General features: G+C 38.5%; 1 protein-coding gene across 1 annotated transcript in view; it reads left to right on the forward strand.

Moving 5' to 3' along the window:
• TGM4 (transglutaminase 4) overlaps nucleotides 1-10,012 on the forward strand; it is a 40,494-nt gene extending 30,482 nt beyond the window's left edge. Inside the window, exons 9-14 of the mRNA XM_039336105.1 lie at nucleotides 3,709-3,812; nucleotides 4,937-5,188; nucleotides 5,701-5,991; nucleotides 6,302-6,471; nucleotides 7,452-7,588; nucleotides 9,191-10,012. Of these exons, the coding sequence (XP_039192039.1) occupies nucleotides 3,709-3,812; nucleotides 4,937-5,188; nucleotides 5,701-5,991; nucleotides 6,302-6,471; nucleotides 7,452-7,588; nucleotides 9,191-9,332 (1,096 nt within the window). The 3' untranslated portion in view covers nucleotides 9,333-10,012. The remainder of the gene's footprint in view (nucleotides 1-3,708; nucleotides 3,813-4,936; nucleotides 5,189-5,700; nucleotides 5,992-6,301; nucleotides 6,472-7,451; nucleotides 7,589-9,190) is intronic.
• Nucleotides 10,013-15,224: the final 5,212 nt, after the last annotated feature.

The following is a 15,224-nucleotide window of genomic DNA, read 5'->3' on the forward strand; positions in this document are numbered from 1 at the left end:
CTGACTAGCTATACTACATTACGCATAAGCCATCTCTTAAGGAGACAGCACTTAACCCAATAAATGCCAAACATTCTAACATACAGATCTACATGCTCTAGTCAGGGTTACATGATCCAGACATGTGATACTATGTGACATACCATGTGCACTAATCAAACTGGTGGTAAGGCTGAAAGAGAACTCAGACACAAAACAGGTTATGTAGAAAATAAAGACAAGGTCAGTCAAAAAGGGCTCAAATGCCTATACCCCAATGCACAAAATAGAGGAATAAATAGTGCAAACTAGAAATCCAAGTACGTGAGGGAAGATATGATATTGTTGCCATTACAGAAACTTGGGCTAAATCCCGTGAATGACATATATAACTAGAGAGACTTAAATTGTGTAAAAGAAACAGACCTAATAAAAGAGGCTGAGGAGTTGCACTATATATAAGCAAGAAGTATATCTATATAGAAAGTTCTACATTTAGGCAAGAAAAATCATATACACAGGTATAATATAGGTGGTGTCTCAATAGTAGTAACTGTGAAAGGGATCCTGAAGTCCTAGTGGGCAGTCATTTAAATTTGAGCCAGCAGTATGCTGCAGCTACCAAAAAACCCAACACAGACCTAGGCTGTATTAACAGGGGGATAGAATCAAGCATTAATACCACTTTATAATGCCTTGGTAAGACCACACTTAGAATATTGCATCAAGTTTTGGTTGCCATGATATAAAAACTATGTTGAGACTCTAGAAAGAGTGCAGAGAAGAGCAATGAAGATGATTAGGGGACTGGAGGCTAAAACATACAAAGAACAGTTGCAGAAATTGGATATGTCTAATTTAATGGGGGGGGAGGACTAGGAGTAATACAATAGCAGTGTTCCAATATCTAAGAGGCTGCCACAAAGAAGAGGGAGTCAGGCTATTCTCCCAAGCACCTGAAGGCGGGAGAAGAAGCAATGGATGGAAACTAATCAAGGAAAAAACCAACCTAGAACTAATCAGAAATTTCTTCACATGAACAAATAATCAGTGGATTCACTTGCCTCCAGAAATTGTAGGTGTTCTAACACTGGAGGCTTTTAAGAAAAGACTGGACAACCATTTGTCTGAAATGGTATAGGGTTTCCTGTTTGAGCAGGGAGTTGGACTAGGAGGACCTCCAAAGTCCTTTCCAACTCTGTTCTCTTATTCTGTTAATTTTAGGCAATTAATGTTGTCAGATCTAAAATTGCTACTTTTTAAAAAAAAAATCTGTTATTCTTTTTATGTTTCCTAAAATGCTATTCATGAAGGTCTGGAGACTTTCTTATGTTCTAGAACAGGGCTTTCCAACCCTTTCACAGATTGTACCACCTTTAGGACATGAGTACCACCAGTGGCTTAGCAAGATGTCAAAAACTTGACGATCAAAAAAAAAATGGAAAAAAGTGATAAAGTACACCCACTTATCACACTCTCACATACTTCTCCCAAAAAGCCTTTCCTCTCTTTCTTTCTCCTCACCACTTCTCTGACAAAAGCCTTTTCTCTTCTGACTCTTTCTCTTGTGTCTTTTTTTCCCAAAACTGCCTCCTTTTATATCCTCTCCTGTCTCCGCCCCCCTCCTCCTCCTTTCTCTTCCGAGTGTCTTACCCCAGCAACCCTGCAGCTCCCGAGGACTCTCTCATGACCAGTCCTGCACTGCAACGCTCTAGCTCGTTCCCTCCCCCCGCTACACTTGTCTAGGCTAGGCAGGGTCATGTACCATCTGCCAGGTGCCAATATACCAACGGAGGTATGTATAACACCGATTGAAAAGCCCTGTTCTAAAAGCTGAATGAACAGTTAGAATAACCTTTGCTGCCTTCTTGTATATAAGAAATGTACTCTGAACATAGCTTCCTTGTGTCCTGTTACTACATAAAAAACTTTTTTAAAAATCCTACTGTTTCAAAAAACAGAGAAGCAGGAAAGCAGCATCTTAAGAGGCAGAACTCGAATGACTAGACCTGGGCCTTCCCCCATCTCATTAGTCAGAGCAGAAGAACCCTCTTCATGCTTTTTTCAGTTTCCTTGACACTATGGTGCACAGTTGCTCCTGCAGGTTTTGAAGAAGTCCATCATCCTCTTTCAAAAGGCTTTGAAGCCTTTCAAAGGGCCTCTTAGAAAAGCCTATAATTTGTTACACAAAAGGTTCATTCAAAGTATTCAAAACCATTTTGGTATTAGACTAGAGAAAGATCTAATATAATCCAAGGCTGTCCATATGTGCTGGGTTGTAATTTTCACCAGGATGGGCTATGTTGTTGTTAATTGCGAAGTCGTGTCCGACCCATCGCGACCCCATGGACAACGTTCCTCCAGGTCTTCCTGTCCTCTACCATCTTCTGGAGTCCATTTAAGTTCACATCTACTGCTTCAGTGACTCCATCTAGCCATTTCATTCTCTGTCGTCCCCTTCTTCTATTGCCCTCAATCTTTCCCAGCATTAGGCCCTTTTCCAGTGAGTCCTTCCTTCTTATTAGGTGGCCAAAGTATTTCAGTTTCAACTTCAGGATCTGGCCTTCTAAAGAGCAGTCAGGGTTGATCTCTTCTAGGACTGACCGGTTTGAACGCCTTGCAGGGACACGCAGGAGTCTTCTCCAGCACCATAATTCAAACGCCTCAATTCTTTTGCACTCAGCCTTTCTTATGGTCTAACTTTCACAGCCATACATTGCAACTGGGAAAACCATGGCCTGGACTATACGCACTTTTGTTGGCAGCGTGATGTCTCTGCTTTTTAGTATGCTGTCTAGATTTGCCATAGTTTTTCTCCCCAGGAGCAAGCGTCTTTTAATTTCTTGGCTGCAGTCCCCATCTGAGGTGATCTTGGAGCCCAGAAAAATAAAATCTGTCACTACCTCCATTTCTTCCCCATCTATTTGCCAGGAATTGAGAGGGCCGGATGCCATGATTTTGGTTTTCTTAATGTTGAGTTTCAAGCCAACTTTTGCACTCTCCTTCTTCACCCGCATCAAGAGGCTCTTTAGTTCCTCTTCACTTTCTGCCATTAGAGTGGTATCATCTGCATATCTTAGGTTGTTGATATTTCTCCCGGCAATCTTAATTCCAACTTTTGATTCATCTAGCTCTGCCTTTCTCATGATGTGCTCTGCATATAAGTTAAATAGGCAGGGCGACAGTATACAGCCTTGCCGGACTCCTTTTCCAATTTTGAACCAATCAGTGGTTCCGTGTTCGGTTCTCACTGTTGCTTCTTGACCCGCATATAGGTTTCTCAAGAGACAAATGAGATGGTCTGGTACTCCCATCTCTTTAAGAACTTGCCACAATTTGTTGTGATCCACACAATCAAAGGCTTTTGCATAGTCAATGAAGCAGAAGTAGATGTTTTTCTGGAACTCTCTAGCTTTCTCCATGATCCAGCGTATGTTGGCAATTTGATCTCTAGTTCCAAAATGTTCCAAAATGTGATCCACTGGAGAAGGAAATGGCAAACCACTCCAGTATCTTTGCCATGAAAACCCCATGGACAGTACTAAAAGGATGGGCTATAAACCTCATATAACTTCCAATGTACCTGGAGGATATCAGTTGGGGGGAAAGCTGTTCTAAGCAAGAGTTGAGAATGTAAGGCCTATCGACATTCTCTGCAGTTTACAAATTAAATGAAATGGTTATAATTTTCTAAATTTATTTGGAACTCTAATACTTATCTACCTATAGGAACTTTCACGTATGGAATGAAGTCTGGATGAAAAGAGTGGACTTGCCCAGTGGCTTTGATGGTTGGCAGGCAATTGATGCCACACCTCAGCAAAGGAGCGAAGGTAGGACATCTGATATTTGCACAAGCTAATGAAAGATTAACATTTGGTTATATTTAAAATCTATAAAGTTTGTCCTCTCACAATTCATCTTGTATACTTTATGCCACATGCATGCATATATTATACTATGGATAAATTGTGCATATTTTACTTACGGTATATGCATGGAATGTGCTATTAACGTTAGTTTTATGGATAACCAGGGATAGTGAAGTGAAACTATGGAAGGATTGTGCAGGAAATAATGGATGAGACAAAACCAAGTGATTTGGTCCCTATGAAAAAAAAATGTTATTCAGAAATGTAACTTTAGATCTGATGGATGGAAAATGTGAGGCATCTGAAAATTGTTCATACTGACTTGGACTGCTGTGAGTTACAGTTTAGCATCAGCCTGAAGATTTTTGTCTTTTTCTCCTTGTGTTCCCATCAGATCTTTTCCACATTTAGTGTTAAAAGAGACAAAGAACAATAGGCTAAACTCAGGTGGGCCTCAGTTTATCCAGCATGTTCAGCAAGATTTTGAGAATTTTTTTCTTGGTCTTTTATTAACTTTTGTGCTATGTAACTTCTGTAGAGACAGAATAATATTCCCGAAACCACCTACCAGGCTTGGAATTGCAACCAGAATGGAATATACAAACTAAATGTGGATTAATTATCCATTCTTTCTTTTTTCAGATTAGAAAGAGTTGGAATGGCAACTTTGAAACCAAATTCAAGAATGTAATGTAACAGATGTGATGCGAAAAAAGAATATTATTCTTAGATCTCAATAAAGCAATTCATAAAACTGAATTGGTTCAAGGGAATATTCTATAGTGCTATCATGTTTCGGATAACAATTGCCAAAGAAAAATCTATGTGATGTGAAAACATAATGTTTTTCTACAGTGCACATTGGTATACTGCTTGTCATCATCAGAAGTTCTTTGATAATTGTTTATTCCAGCATTTTCATAAATACAACAAAATTCCTGGTTATAAAGACCTGGTTACTTTACAAAATTGTAGCTTACTTAATGCTGCCTATTTGCATGCTTGCCATGAAATTCTGGATGGACACAGAAATGCCATTTGTTGGGTTTACTAATAAAGTAATTATTCACCATTCTTCTCTGTAGGAATTTTCCAGTGTGGCCCAAGCCCAGTCAAGGCCATCAGAAATGGAGAAGTCTACCTTCCCTATGATTCTAAGTTTGTGTTTGCAGCAGTGAATGCAGACAAGATCTTTTGGTGTGTAAAGAACGAGAAGAGCACAAAAGACTGTGTCAAGCTGTGGGAAGAAAATAAGGCAATAGGGAAAAAAATCAGCACTAAAGCTGTTGGGAAGAACATCCGTGAAGACATCACTATCCAATACAAATTTCTGGAAGGTAACCCACTGATGTATTTGATCTTTTCTATCAACAGGGGAATTTATTTTTTCACCTAGTTTATTAATGGTACCCACTTCATATTTTGAAGTGTGCACTTAAGCCAGTGTTTCTCAACCTTGACAATTTTAAGGCATGTCAACTTCAACTCCCAGAATTCCACAGCCAGCATTGCTGGCTGTGGAATTCTGGGAGTTAAAATCCACATGCCTTAAAATTATCAAGGTTGAGAAACACTGACTTAAGCTGTAAATATATGATTAAAACAAACTTGTGTTTTAAAAATCATTCAGCCATAATTGTCAGAAAAGCAAATCAATAAGGAACAACCTTTTCATTGCTAACTATTCATGCATGGGAGAGCTCTTAGTCTTAAATTCTAAATGTTAATAAACTCTTAGATACAGACTTATCTGATATTTATAATTGACAGTGGAAATGATTTCTGATGAACTGATTTTTTTTTTTCTCTTGTTCTTGGGATTGGTTGTTCTTTTTGTTCTGTTTTTAAGATACTCCCGAAGAAAGAAAAGCTGTGGAAACTGCTTGTTCCTACCTTTCAAAACTTCCAAGCCATGAATCTATATCTAACCCGCTGAAGACAAACCTGAAACTTGGGGTAGAAAAAAAATATACTTTGTGGCCTGGACAGCCAGTTGACCTGAACCTCATTGTAGAGAATGAATCTGTGGGGAGTTGGAGTGGCTGCCTTTCTGCTTCTTGCCAGCTTGAATCTTACACTGGGAAAGTGTATGCAGACCTTTCAACAATCAAGCAGATGGTCCAGACTGAAGGCAAACCAGGTGTGTGTGTGTTTGTGTGTGTGTGTGTGTGTGTGTATGTGCATCAAGAACTAGTGTTTTTGTTATAAACAATATTTTTCTTTCTCACCTTCACCTAGACTTTTTATTTGTAGTGTTTTCTATATGAACATAGAAAATAGAGGAGCTGTGTCTTCATTGCCTTCCTCTTTGCAGCTTTCTTGGTATTTCCATTTCAAAAACAGAAGGCAATATCTGTTTAAAAAGCAACAAAATTATTCAAATAAATGAGTACGTCTTCTATTCTGTGAACTTGTCTTTCTCTAGCTGTCTCTTTTCTGTGTTGTTGCAGTTATTCAAATACCTTGGAAAATATCAGCTGATACTTACATGCAAACAATTATGTCTACTGAAGATGAACTTCTGATCAAAGTCAATGTTATTGCTGAAGTTCAAGAAACCAATGAAAAATTCACAAAGCAGATTATTCTAAATTTTGAGCACCCACCTCTCAAAATCGAAGTAAGAAATTAAATAAAATCTTCAAAGATCACTGATAAATTTACAGTATAATGTTTTCTTTGCAATACATCTGAAAATGCTTATTTTCTTGCCTTCTTCTGCATGATTTTTGATTTCATGGTATAATCTACAATCTACTATGGAATTTCCCATTTGTCTCAGGCATGAACCAGATTTGATCCTCCTTACTTTGAGATTAGCTTCTGTGACAACAACAAAAAAAAAAACCAGCTATTCAAAGACAAGGTGTGGTGGTGATTGGTATTTAGAATACATTAGACAACATATGACCCACTGAGTCTTCTTTGGTCAATATTTAGTTATTTAAAGAGAGAAACAAGATAACTATTGATGGGCAAAAAAACAGTGGGAGTGGGAGTGACTTTCTGCTAGCTTCCCTTTTGACTTTGCCTGCTGAAAACTGACAGAAAGCATTAAAAATTGCAATTGTGATTATAGCTGAGTGCAGCAGCCCTGCAATGGATGCAAATTTGTGAATACAACTGGTGAGAATATCTTAAAATTTCAGTTACCCGGAATAATGGGTCGTGGATTTTCTATATATTCTTTAAGTTACTGGATTTGAGGTACCTTGATTCAAAAAGGGTTGTTGTTTGATACCACCATTTCAGCTAATTGAAGGTTGCAAACAGACAAAAGAATATTGATGAGGATAGAATTAAGTCAGTTTCCTACATCCTAATGAATTAGATTCAGAGAAAATGCTTCTGAGTTTGAATATAGACCTCAGTGCAAACTTTGGGTGATACTAAGTTTAATCAGTTAGTGTAGCCTACTGAACTACTAATGCAAGAACTTCCTCTCCATCCGTACTCAATCTTAAACATCTTCATATAGTGGATTAAAAAAACCACTATTATTATGTTCCCTTTACTATCTTTGTATTATATTTGTCTTCTACATTTCTGCATTTTCCTTAGCTGAATCTGTTTAATTAACTGATTCTTTGATCTTTTTAGATGGCAGACACTGCAAAGGTTAATCAAGATTTTACCTGTGCATTTATTTTCAAGAATACATTATCCATTCCATTGGAAAACTGCAAATTGTATGTAGAAGGCCTGGGCATTTTTATAATGGAAGTATTTGATCAAGGGTAAGATTAAAGTAGCTGAAGCACAATTGTTTTTTCTTGTCAGACATTGAAACAAAGTTAGCTTTCTGGACTTACTGATCTTAAGAATATCTCTTCTTTCTGTACATGGTAATGTATGCTATTTTCCTTTGCTTTAAAATGTGGTACACTGGTCCCATGGTAATTTAAATGTAACCATAACCACCTTGCTGTTGTGATTAATGCTGCTAGTTCAACAACTGAACATGCTCACAGGTTGCTAATAAAGCACTAAGAACCCTCTTATTTAGCTTATTCTGAAGTATGGGCCCCCTATGAATCATAGGATAATAATGCAAATTCCAATAGGGGCTTTGGAGTCTATGGTGGCATTTTTGTCTGCAACTTTTTAAAGCAGCCATAATTTTTCCTTTGAGATTCTGTGGCTGCTTTATGTCTTTTTCTTAAAATTGTCATTGAGGATGACATTAAATTAAGAGGACAGGCTTAGAACATGGAATAGGAACGTTGCAGATGGGTGCAGCATTCCTGCTCTACATACCTAAGAACATAAGTAAGCATCATGTGGAGCAGTGGTTCTCAACCTTTTTAATGCTGCGACCCCCAACCGGTCGTAAGTCAAGGATTACTCAACCAGTCGTAAGTCGAGGACTACTCAACTGGTGCAGCACCGTTTGCAGAATGGGACTTTTGGTGGGCTCAGCAGGGCAGAGACAGCCTGGACAATTTCTATTGGCTTTTGAAAGCCAATAGAATTAGACTATTCAAGAGAGTCTATTCTATTGGCTTTCAAAAGCCAATAGAATAAAAGGGAGTAGCACAGCTAAGGAAAAGGGGGGGAAAATGGCGGACTGCGTTGTTTGGCGACCCTCGTGAAATGGTCGTTCGACCCCAAATGGGGTCCCGACCCACAGGTTGAGAACCACTGATGTAGAGCTTTTGTGCCTATTGTTTAGAAGAGGATATACATAGCAAATAAGTGGTGTTCAGCTACAATTCTACTTATAGATTATGGCAAAATGATCTGTTGCATGCAGATTTTAGTTAGAAGTTCTATCCTCAAAAGATTTTTCAAACTAATTATATATATACATACATATATATATATATATATATATATATATATATATATATATATATATATATATATATATATATATATATATATAGGTCTTTGGTTGTTCGGGTTTTCTCCCGCGTAAAATTGGAAGTGTCTTGGCAACGTTTCGACGAAGTCACATTCGTCATCTTCAGGCTGGTGTTTTTAGCTTCTTGCTTTGAGCAGCAATGTGTGGTTTTAGCTGTTTCTTCCTTTTAACTGCCAGTGAGGGTATGAACTGATTGGATGGGAGCTTGGCTGTGTTCTGATTGGGTGGAGGTGTGTTCTGAATGGTTAGGGGCTTGGCTGTGCTCTGATTGGCTGGGGGAGTGTTCTGTTTGGTTGTGCTCAGGTTAGTCTGAGTTGCAGAGGGGTTTAAGATTTTGGGGTTAGGGAGTCGTTTGTCAATAAGGGCAGGAGAAAACCCGAACAACCAAAGACCTATATACAAATACCCGCGAAAACCTCAGAAAACAAATATATATATATATATACACACGTACATTTTATCTTTTCTCTCTCAGGGACATAGAACCTGGTAAAATCTTTAAATCCAAAATAGTGTGTGCTCCAAAGAAGAGTGGACTGAAGAAGATAGTGGCCAAACTGAATTCTACCCAGCTAAAAGAAATAACCGCGGAAAAGATTATTTCCATCATTGAATAGTGATGACGGTATTCTCAAAGATCATCACTTGGTGGCACTAGAGATACATGTTATAATTCAAGTCTCTAGATTTTGCTTGCAGCCTTGATTGTGGCTGAAAAGATTATAAAAGAATTTAAGTAGTTTCAGGAGATTATTATTTTGATTTTATCTAATGAAGATTTAATAGGTTATTGAAATATGCTTTTATGTTTGCAGAATTCTGACAATTTATAACCACTAAATATGTGAAATCTGGAATCTGAAGGAATTATCTTTGTCTTCCTTTGTGTGATGCTGGCAATATTTATGCCTTCTTTTCTCATTTTATAATTTGTAACTGTTCCGCACTGTAGTCTAATTGCTAATATGCAACATGTTACAAAGCTGCATACATTTTATGTTCTTTCATTTATAATATGTTAAGTAGTATTGGATATATTAGACTGGCTTCAAGTTTACTTTCCATGACTAATGTAACTAATACAGATTCCAATATTCTTTTCTACACACGTATACTCTATGAACATGATTAACTATGAAGCACAAATTAGTTCCTAAAAATTCTTTAAGTGTTTATATCACCAAAAGTAAATTATGTCTCCTAGTTCAAAGTATATCTCCATATACTGTACTTTCTCTACCACTTCTAGTTATGAATTAATAGTTCCTATTCAATAAAAACATGTTTTCTCAATCAATTCTTCTTCTGCTATTCCTTTTGTTACTCGTTTTGTAATAATTTTTAAAATCTGTATATTGATGTCCTTGCAACTGATCAGTCCTTATTGGGAAATTTGGGAATGTCTATATCATCTGGGCAGAACCATTTATTTCTTCATGCCTAAAAAAGGAAGAGTAAATTGTAGACATTTTCACAATGCACGCAAAAACAGAAGATTTTAGATGGGTTTGATGGACACATTCGAAAGTTTTCTGGTATTCTGAAAGTTTTCCTGACTGTCTCAGAAATTTCATGGCCTCCCCATTGCACAACCTTCAGAAAGGAAAATACATATACATATAACTGAATTAAAATATTACAACAGGTAGTGAAATGGGCTTTTTTATCAATTTTGCCACAGTTCTAATAAAATAGGTAGAAGCAGTGTGAGACAGACAGAATGACTATGTGACTGGAAAATTTGTGTTCTGTAATTCTTTTTTTAAAAAATAAACTTCATACAATTCCTTGTGGGGAAGGTATTTTCAAGTTTGAGAAGATTCCCACATTTGTATGTTCTTTCCAAGTTCTCAGAGTAGTCCCCTTTACTCCCTAAAACCAACCTGAGTAGTCTGTATGGACATTCACGTTTTTCCCCCCTAAGGATGTGAAAAGGTTTTAAATCAATTAGAAGTCTTCAATTAAATTTCATATCAGTTTTAGCCAAGAGATTGGAGGAATTGAGGACTATTTCAGCCTTATTTGCAGTTCATTCAGAAAAAAGTGTTGTATTAATAATCCTGCTTCAGAGATTACATGTGCCAACAAAGACAACACTATCCCCACAAAACAGGATTTCAGTGCAGGCAGACCTCAACTTATAACCATTTGTTTAGTCACCATTCAAAGTTACAATGGCACTGAAAAAAGTGGCTTATGACCATTTTTCACACTTACAACCATTGCAGTATCCTCATTGTCACATAATCAAAATTCAAGCACTTGGCAACTGGATAGTTAGCTATGTAGTTAGCTAAGTACGGCAACTTTTATGTATAGAGCTAGCTTTTGCCAACAATCAAGTAATTAGGTCTTCCTGACACACATTAATTTACAGTATAGGTACTCCTCAACTTAACAGTCACAACTGAACCCAAAATCTCTGTTGCTAAGCAAGACAGTTATGTGAGTTTTGTCCCATTTTGTAACTTTTCTAGTCACAATTGTTAAGTGAATCACTGCAGTTATTAAATTAGCAACACGGTTGTTAAGTGAATCTGGCTTCCCCATTGACTTTGCTTGTCAGAAGGTCGCAAAAAGTGATCACATGACCCCCCTGGGACATTGCAATCGTCATAAATACATGCCAGTTGCTGAGCATCCGAAATTTGGTCACATGACTGTGGGAATGCTTCAATAGCCATTAAGTGTGAAAAATGGTCACAAGTCACTTTCTTCAGTGCTATTGTAACTTCAGATATCACTAAATGAATGGTTGTATGTAGTCAATATTGTAATTAAACTCATCTCAATTCCTATTTATGTATTTTCAATACTATACCTATATCAGTGTATAGCACTTTTATGTACCAGAACCATAACTTACAGCAGTACATTGCTAAAGAAATTTTCTAGTAAAAACATGGCTTAAAATGTTGGTTAAAAATTCATATAGCATTAGAGAACTATTGAAGATAAACCTTGACACTACCAAATAGTTGATTTTCTTTCCTACTTTCACAATTCTCTTTTACTTTTCACTATTATTCATGTTGCAAATTTTAACTTTTTCAGAAGCTTTTGGGAGGAGAGGAGGAAGAAGAGAACCTACTGTATCACTCTAAGTCAGTGGTTCTCAATTATTTTCTGTCATGCCCCCCTAGGAAGAAGAAAACATTTCGCGCCCCCCCCCCCCGCGTGACTGTCTATCCAATCGGGTCCTTTGCGTGTGTCACGTGCGTCCAATATGACAGTATTTGCCGAGGTCAAACGAGCCCCCCTTTACGGAGCCTCGCACCCCCCCCTGGGGGGCCCGCCCCACTATTTGAGAACCACTGCTCTAAGTGGAATGTATAACAGAATTTCAAAATTCTAACTACATCTTCAAGCTACTTCATCCATCCATTCAGTTCTCAATAACCTGTTTTTGAAAATCTCTCATTTAGATTTTCATTCATTAATTCATTTTTCTTCCTACATTTCCATAAATCCCTCACTTTGCCAACCATGCTGATAACTTGTCTTAATGTATAGATGACATTACTTTAGCTAAGAATTGACACTGAATGACTTCAATGCAGTAGATACTATGATTGTACAGGCATGCTGTACTGTATGTATGTTTATGGTAAACCTTCCCTTCACCATCCAAGAGAAAGGATACATAAAGGTGCAATTATTAAGAGGATGGAAAAGTAAAAGAAACAATACAGCTACCTACACTTTTCTTTCAGCAGCATCTTTGTGCATCTTAATATGAATTTTACATCTGTGTAGAATCTTGTTCAAAAATTTAAATATGAGGAGGGTTTTGTATGTGTGTATGTGAGGACTTCCACCCAATCTTTTTCAGATGCACAATTTAGTGGTGCTATTCTAATTATATAGGTAAATCATACATATAATATAAACAGATTAGCTAGCATTCCCCTCTTGCATTCACCAATTCAAGAAGAAATAGCCAGTTATAAATTAGGTCCAGGTTCATATTATATCTCGTTAGCACTTTTACACTTTTAGTCTTTTAAAAGACTTGTTAAGTGAAACTGCTACATAATCTTCAGAAGTTCAGTGTCCCCAAAGAAAACAGAATAAGAAATAATAGTTTATTTTCTTACTATTGTAAAGAGTTTGGCCCTGCCATTATGATTGCTTCTTTTCATTTCAGTTATTTGCTAAAGAGCAAGAGACAATAATCCTATGGTACTTCTCTTAAAATTGATCATACAAATACATTTTGATGCCTGAGAAAAATTAAGCTACCATGGAAAAACAAAGTTACCTTAAATACAAAACAGGGGCCACTTTATTTTTCTAAAGAAAACTCCCTATATTCCTGTTAGGGTAATAGCTAAATTCATCAATGTCAGACAAGAGCCAACAAACTCCAACGAGATCTCTTAGAATAAAATTGGAAAGAATAGTATCAGCAATATAATGTTCTTTGTCCATGTTCCTGAAGCAGTTCCTTATGATTACGGTATGCTATGAAAATCTGGAGTTCATGAAATCCTTGAAGCTAGCTTTATAGTTACGACCACAATTGAGCCCAAATTTCTTTAAGTGAGACATTTGTTAACTGAGTTTTGAGACTTTTTATCACTTTTCTTGTCACAGCTGTTAAGTGAATCACAGCAGTTAATAAATTAGTAAGGGGATCGTTAAGTGAATCTGGCTTCCCCATTAATTTTGCTTGTCAAAAGGTTGCAAAAGGGGATCACAGGACCTTGGGACCCAGCAACAGTCATGAGACAGTTGCCAAGCATCTGAATTTTCGATCACATGATCATGGGGATGCTACAAAGATCGTGTGAAAAATGGTCACAGGTCACTCTTTTCAGTGACGTTAAAGCTTTGAATGGTCATTAAATGAACTGTTGTTAAGTCGAGGACTACCTGTATACATACATCCATTTGTATGTATAGCATTCTATATACTAGCTATGATTAAGTTTCATCAATTCAGTTGATCTGCTACCAATATGACCAGATTTGCATCCATTCTATTGTTCTTTCAAATATTTATTATCTTTTTGATTTTCTTCTGGCAATTCTGATTTGTTTTAATACTTTTAAGTTATCCAAAATACTTACTGCTTCCATAATTACATCACTTGAAATGAATCAAGAAAGAATGCTGCATAAAAAAACAACATCCTAGAATATTTTCAGAAAATCCTGTTGTGTTAATATATCAGGTGTGAATTGCTAAATCCTGTTTGGAATTAAATGTTTAAATGCCTACTAATACATGCAATTGTTTGTTTAAAATAGGACTGACAGAACTGTGGCACTCGGGTTAGGGAATGCAAAATGGTCAATGTAGTTCTAGAGCAGTGGTTCTCAATCTGTGGGTCGCGGCCCTTTTGGGGGTCTCACGAGCCTTTCACAGGGATTGCCTAAGGCCATCGGAAAACACATATTTCCGATGGTCTTAGGCAGGGCTTGTCAACCGCCTTCTCTCCCTCTCCCCCTCTGCTTCACCTCACTTGTTTGTGGAAAATATGCTGCTTGGCGGCAGTCTGCACGAACTCTACCAAATGTGCCCTGCAGGGGGTGCATGAAGAGCGCAGGCATAGAGCAAGGCCCCACCCTCCCCAGGGACTCATTGTGCACCAACCAGATTGACTTCTCGTGCACGCAGGTCAGCGAAGAGGAGGCCGCTGCAGCACCCAACTCCTGCGCCCATCAGCTGGCGACCCCCAAACTTGTGCTTGTCAGCCAGGAGGTCTGATGATGGCCGCCAGTCTCCTTTGCCACCCCGCCCGTCCTCGACTCCTCCTCTGCCCGTTCATGTTGAGCCCGCCGGGGCTTGACAGGGAGAGAGGGAGGGAAGGAGGAAGGGAGTTCTCCTCTTCTCCTAAGCTTCAAAGCACAGTCGGCTTCCCAAGGGCGCCACAATCCTCATGAAAGCAAGGGAGGGGGGAAGAAGCAAAGGGGGTGAGAAAGCTCGCGGCAAGCTCAAAGGAGCACCTGTCAGCGTTGGTGACAAGAAATTCCCCACAAACCCAGGGAAGGGGTGGAGAAAAGGAGCCCCCTTTGGGAGGAAACCACCTCTTCTCCTTGGCTCTTCTGTTTCTCGGCAGCCAGGCTGGCAAGCCTCTCCTGGCTGGAACTTCCTTTCCTTCCCTCCCTCTTGGTCTCTTACTCCTTCCCTCCCTCTCCCATTGTCCCTTCCTTCTTTCCTTCTTTCCTTCCTTCCTTCCTTTCCTTTGCCTCCCTCTTTGTCCCTCCTTCCCTTCCTCTCTCCCCTTGTCCCTTCCGTCCTTCCTTCCTTCCCTCTTGTCCAGGATCAGGGCGAATCTCTACAGCTGATCCACACTTTTGCAGAGCAGCCAAGAAGCAGGTCAACTGTAGCAGCTCTCCTTGGCTCCTGCCCAGCAAACTTGCTCGAGCTTTGCTAGCTTGCTAATTTAGCAGAAGCGTGAATCAGCTGTAGCCCGACGCTGATCCTGGAGCTTCTGCTAACTTAGCAAGCGGCTTGTTTTTTGGTGAAGCTGAGCAAGTGAACTGGGCAGAGCTCTCCTCTG

The sequence above is a fragment of the Crotalus tigris genome, unplaced genomic scaffold (assembly GCF_016545835.1).
Source record: "Crotalus tigris isolate CLP2741 ecotype Arizona unplaced genomic scaffold, ASM1654583v1 scf7180000017666.27876245, whole genome shotgun sequence".
NCBI classification, from domain to species: domain Eukaryota; kingdom Metazoa; phylum Chordata; class Lepidosauria; order Squamata; family Viperidae; genus Crotalus; species Crotalus tigris.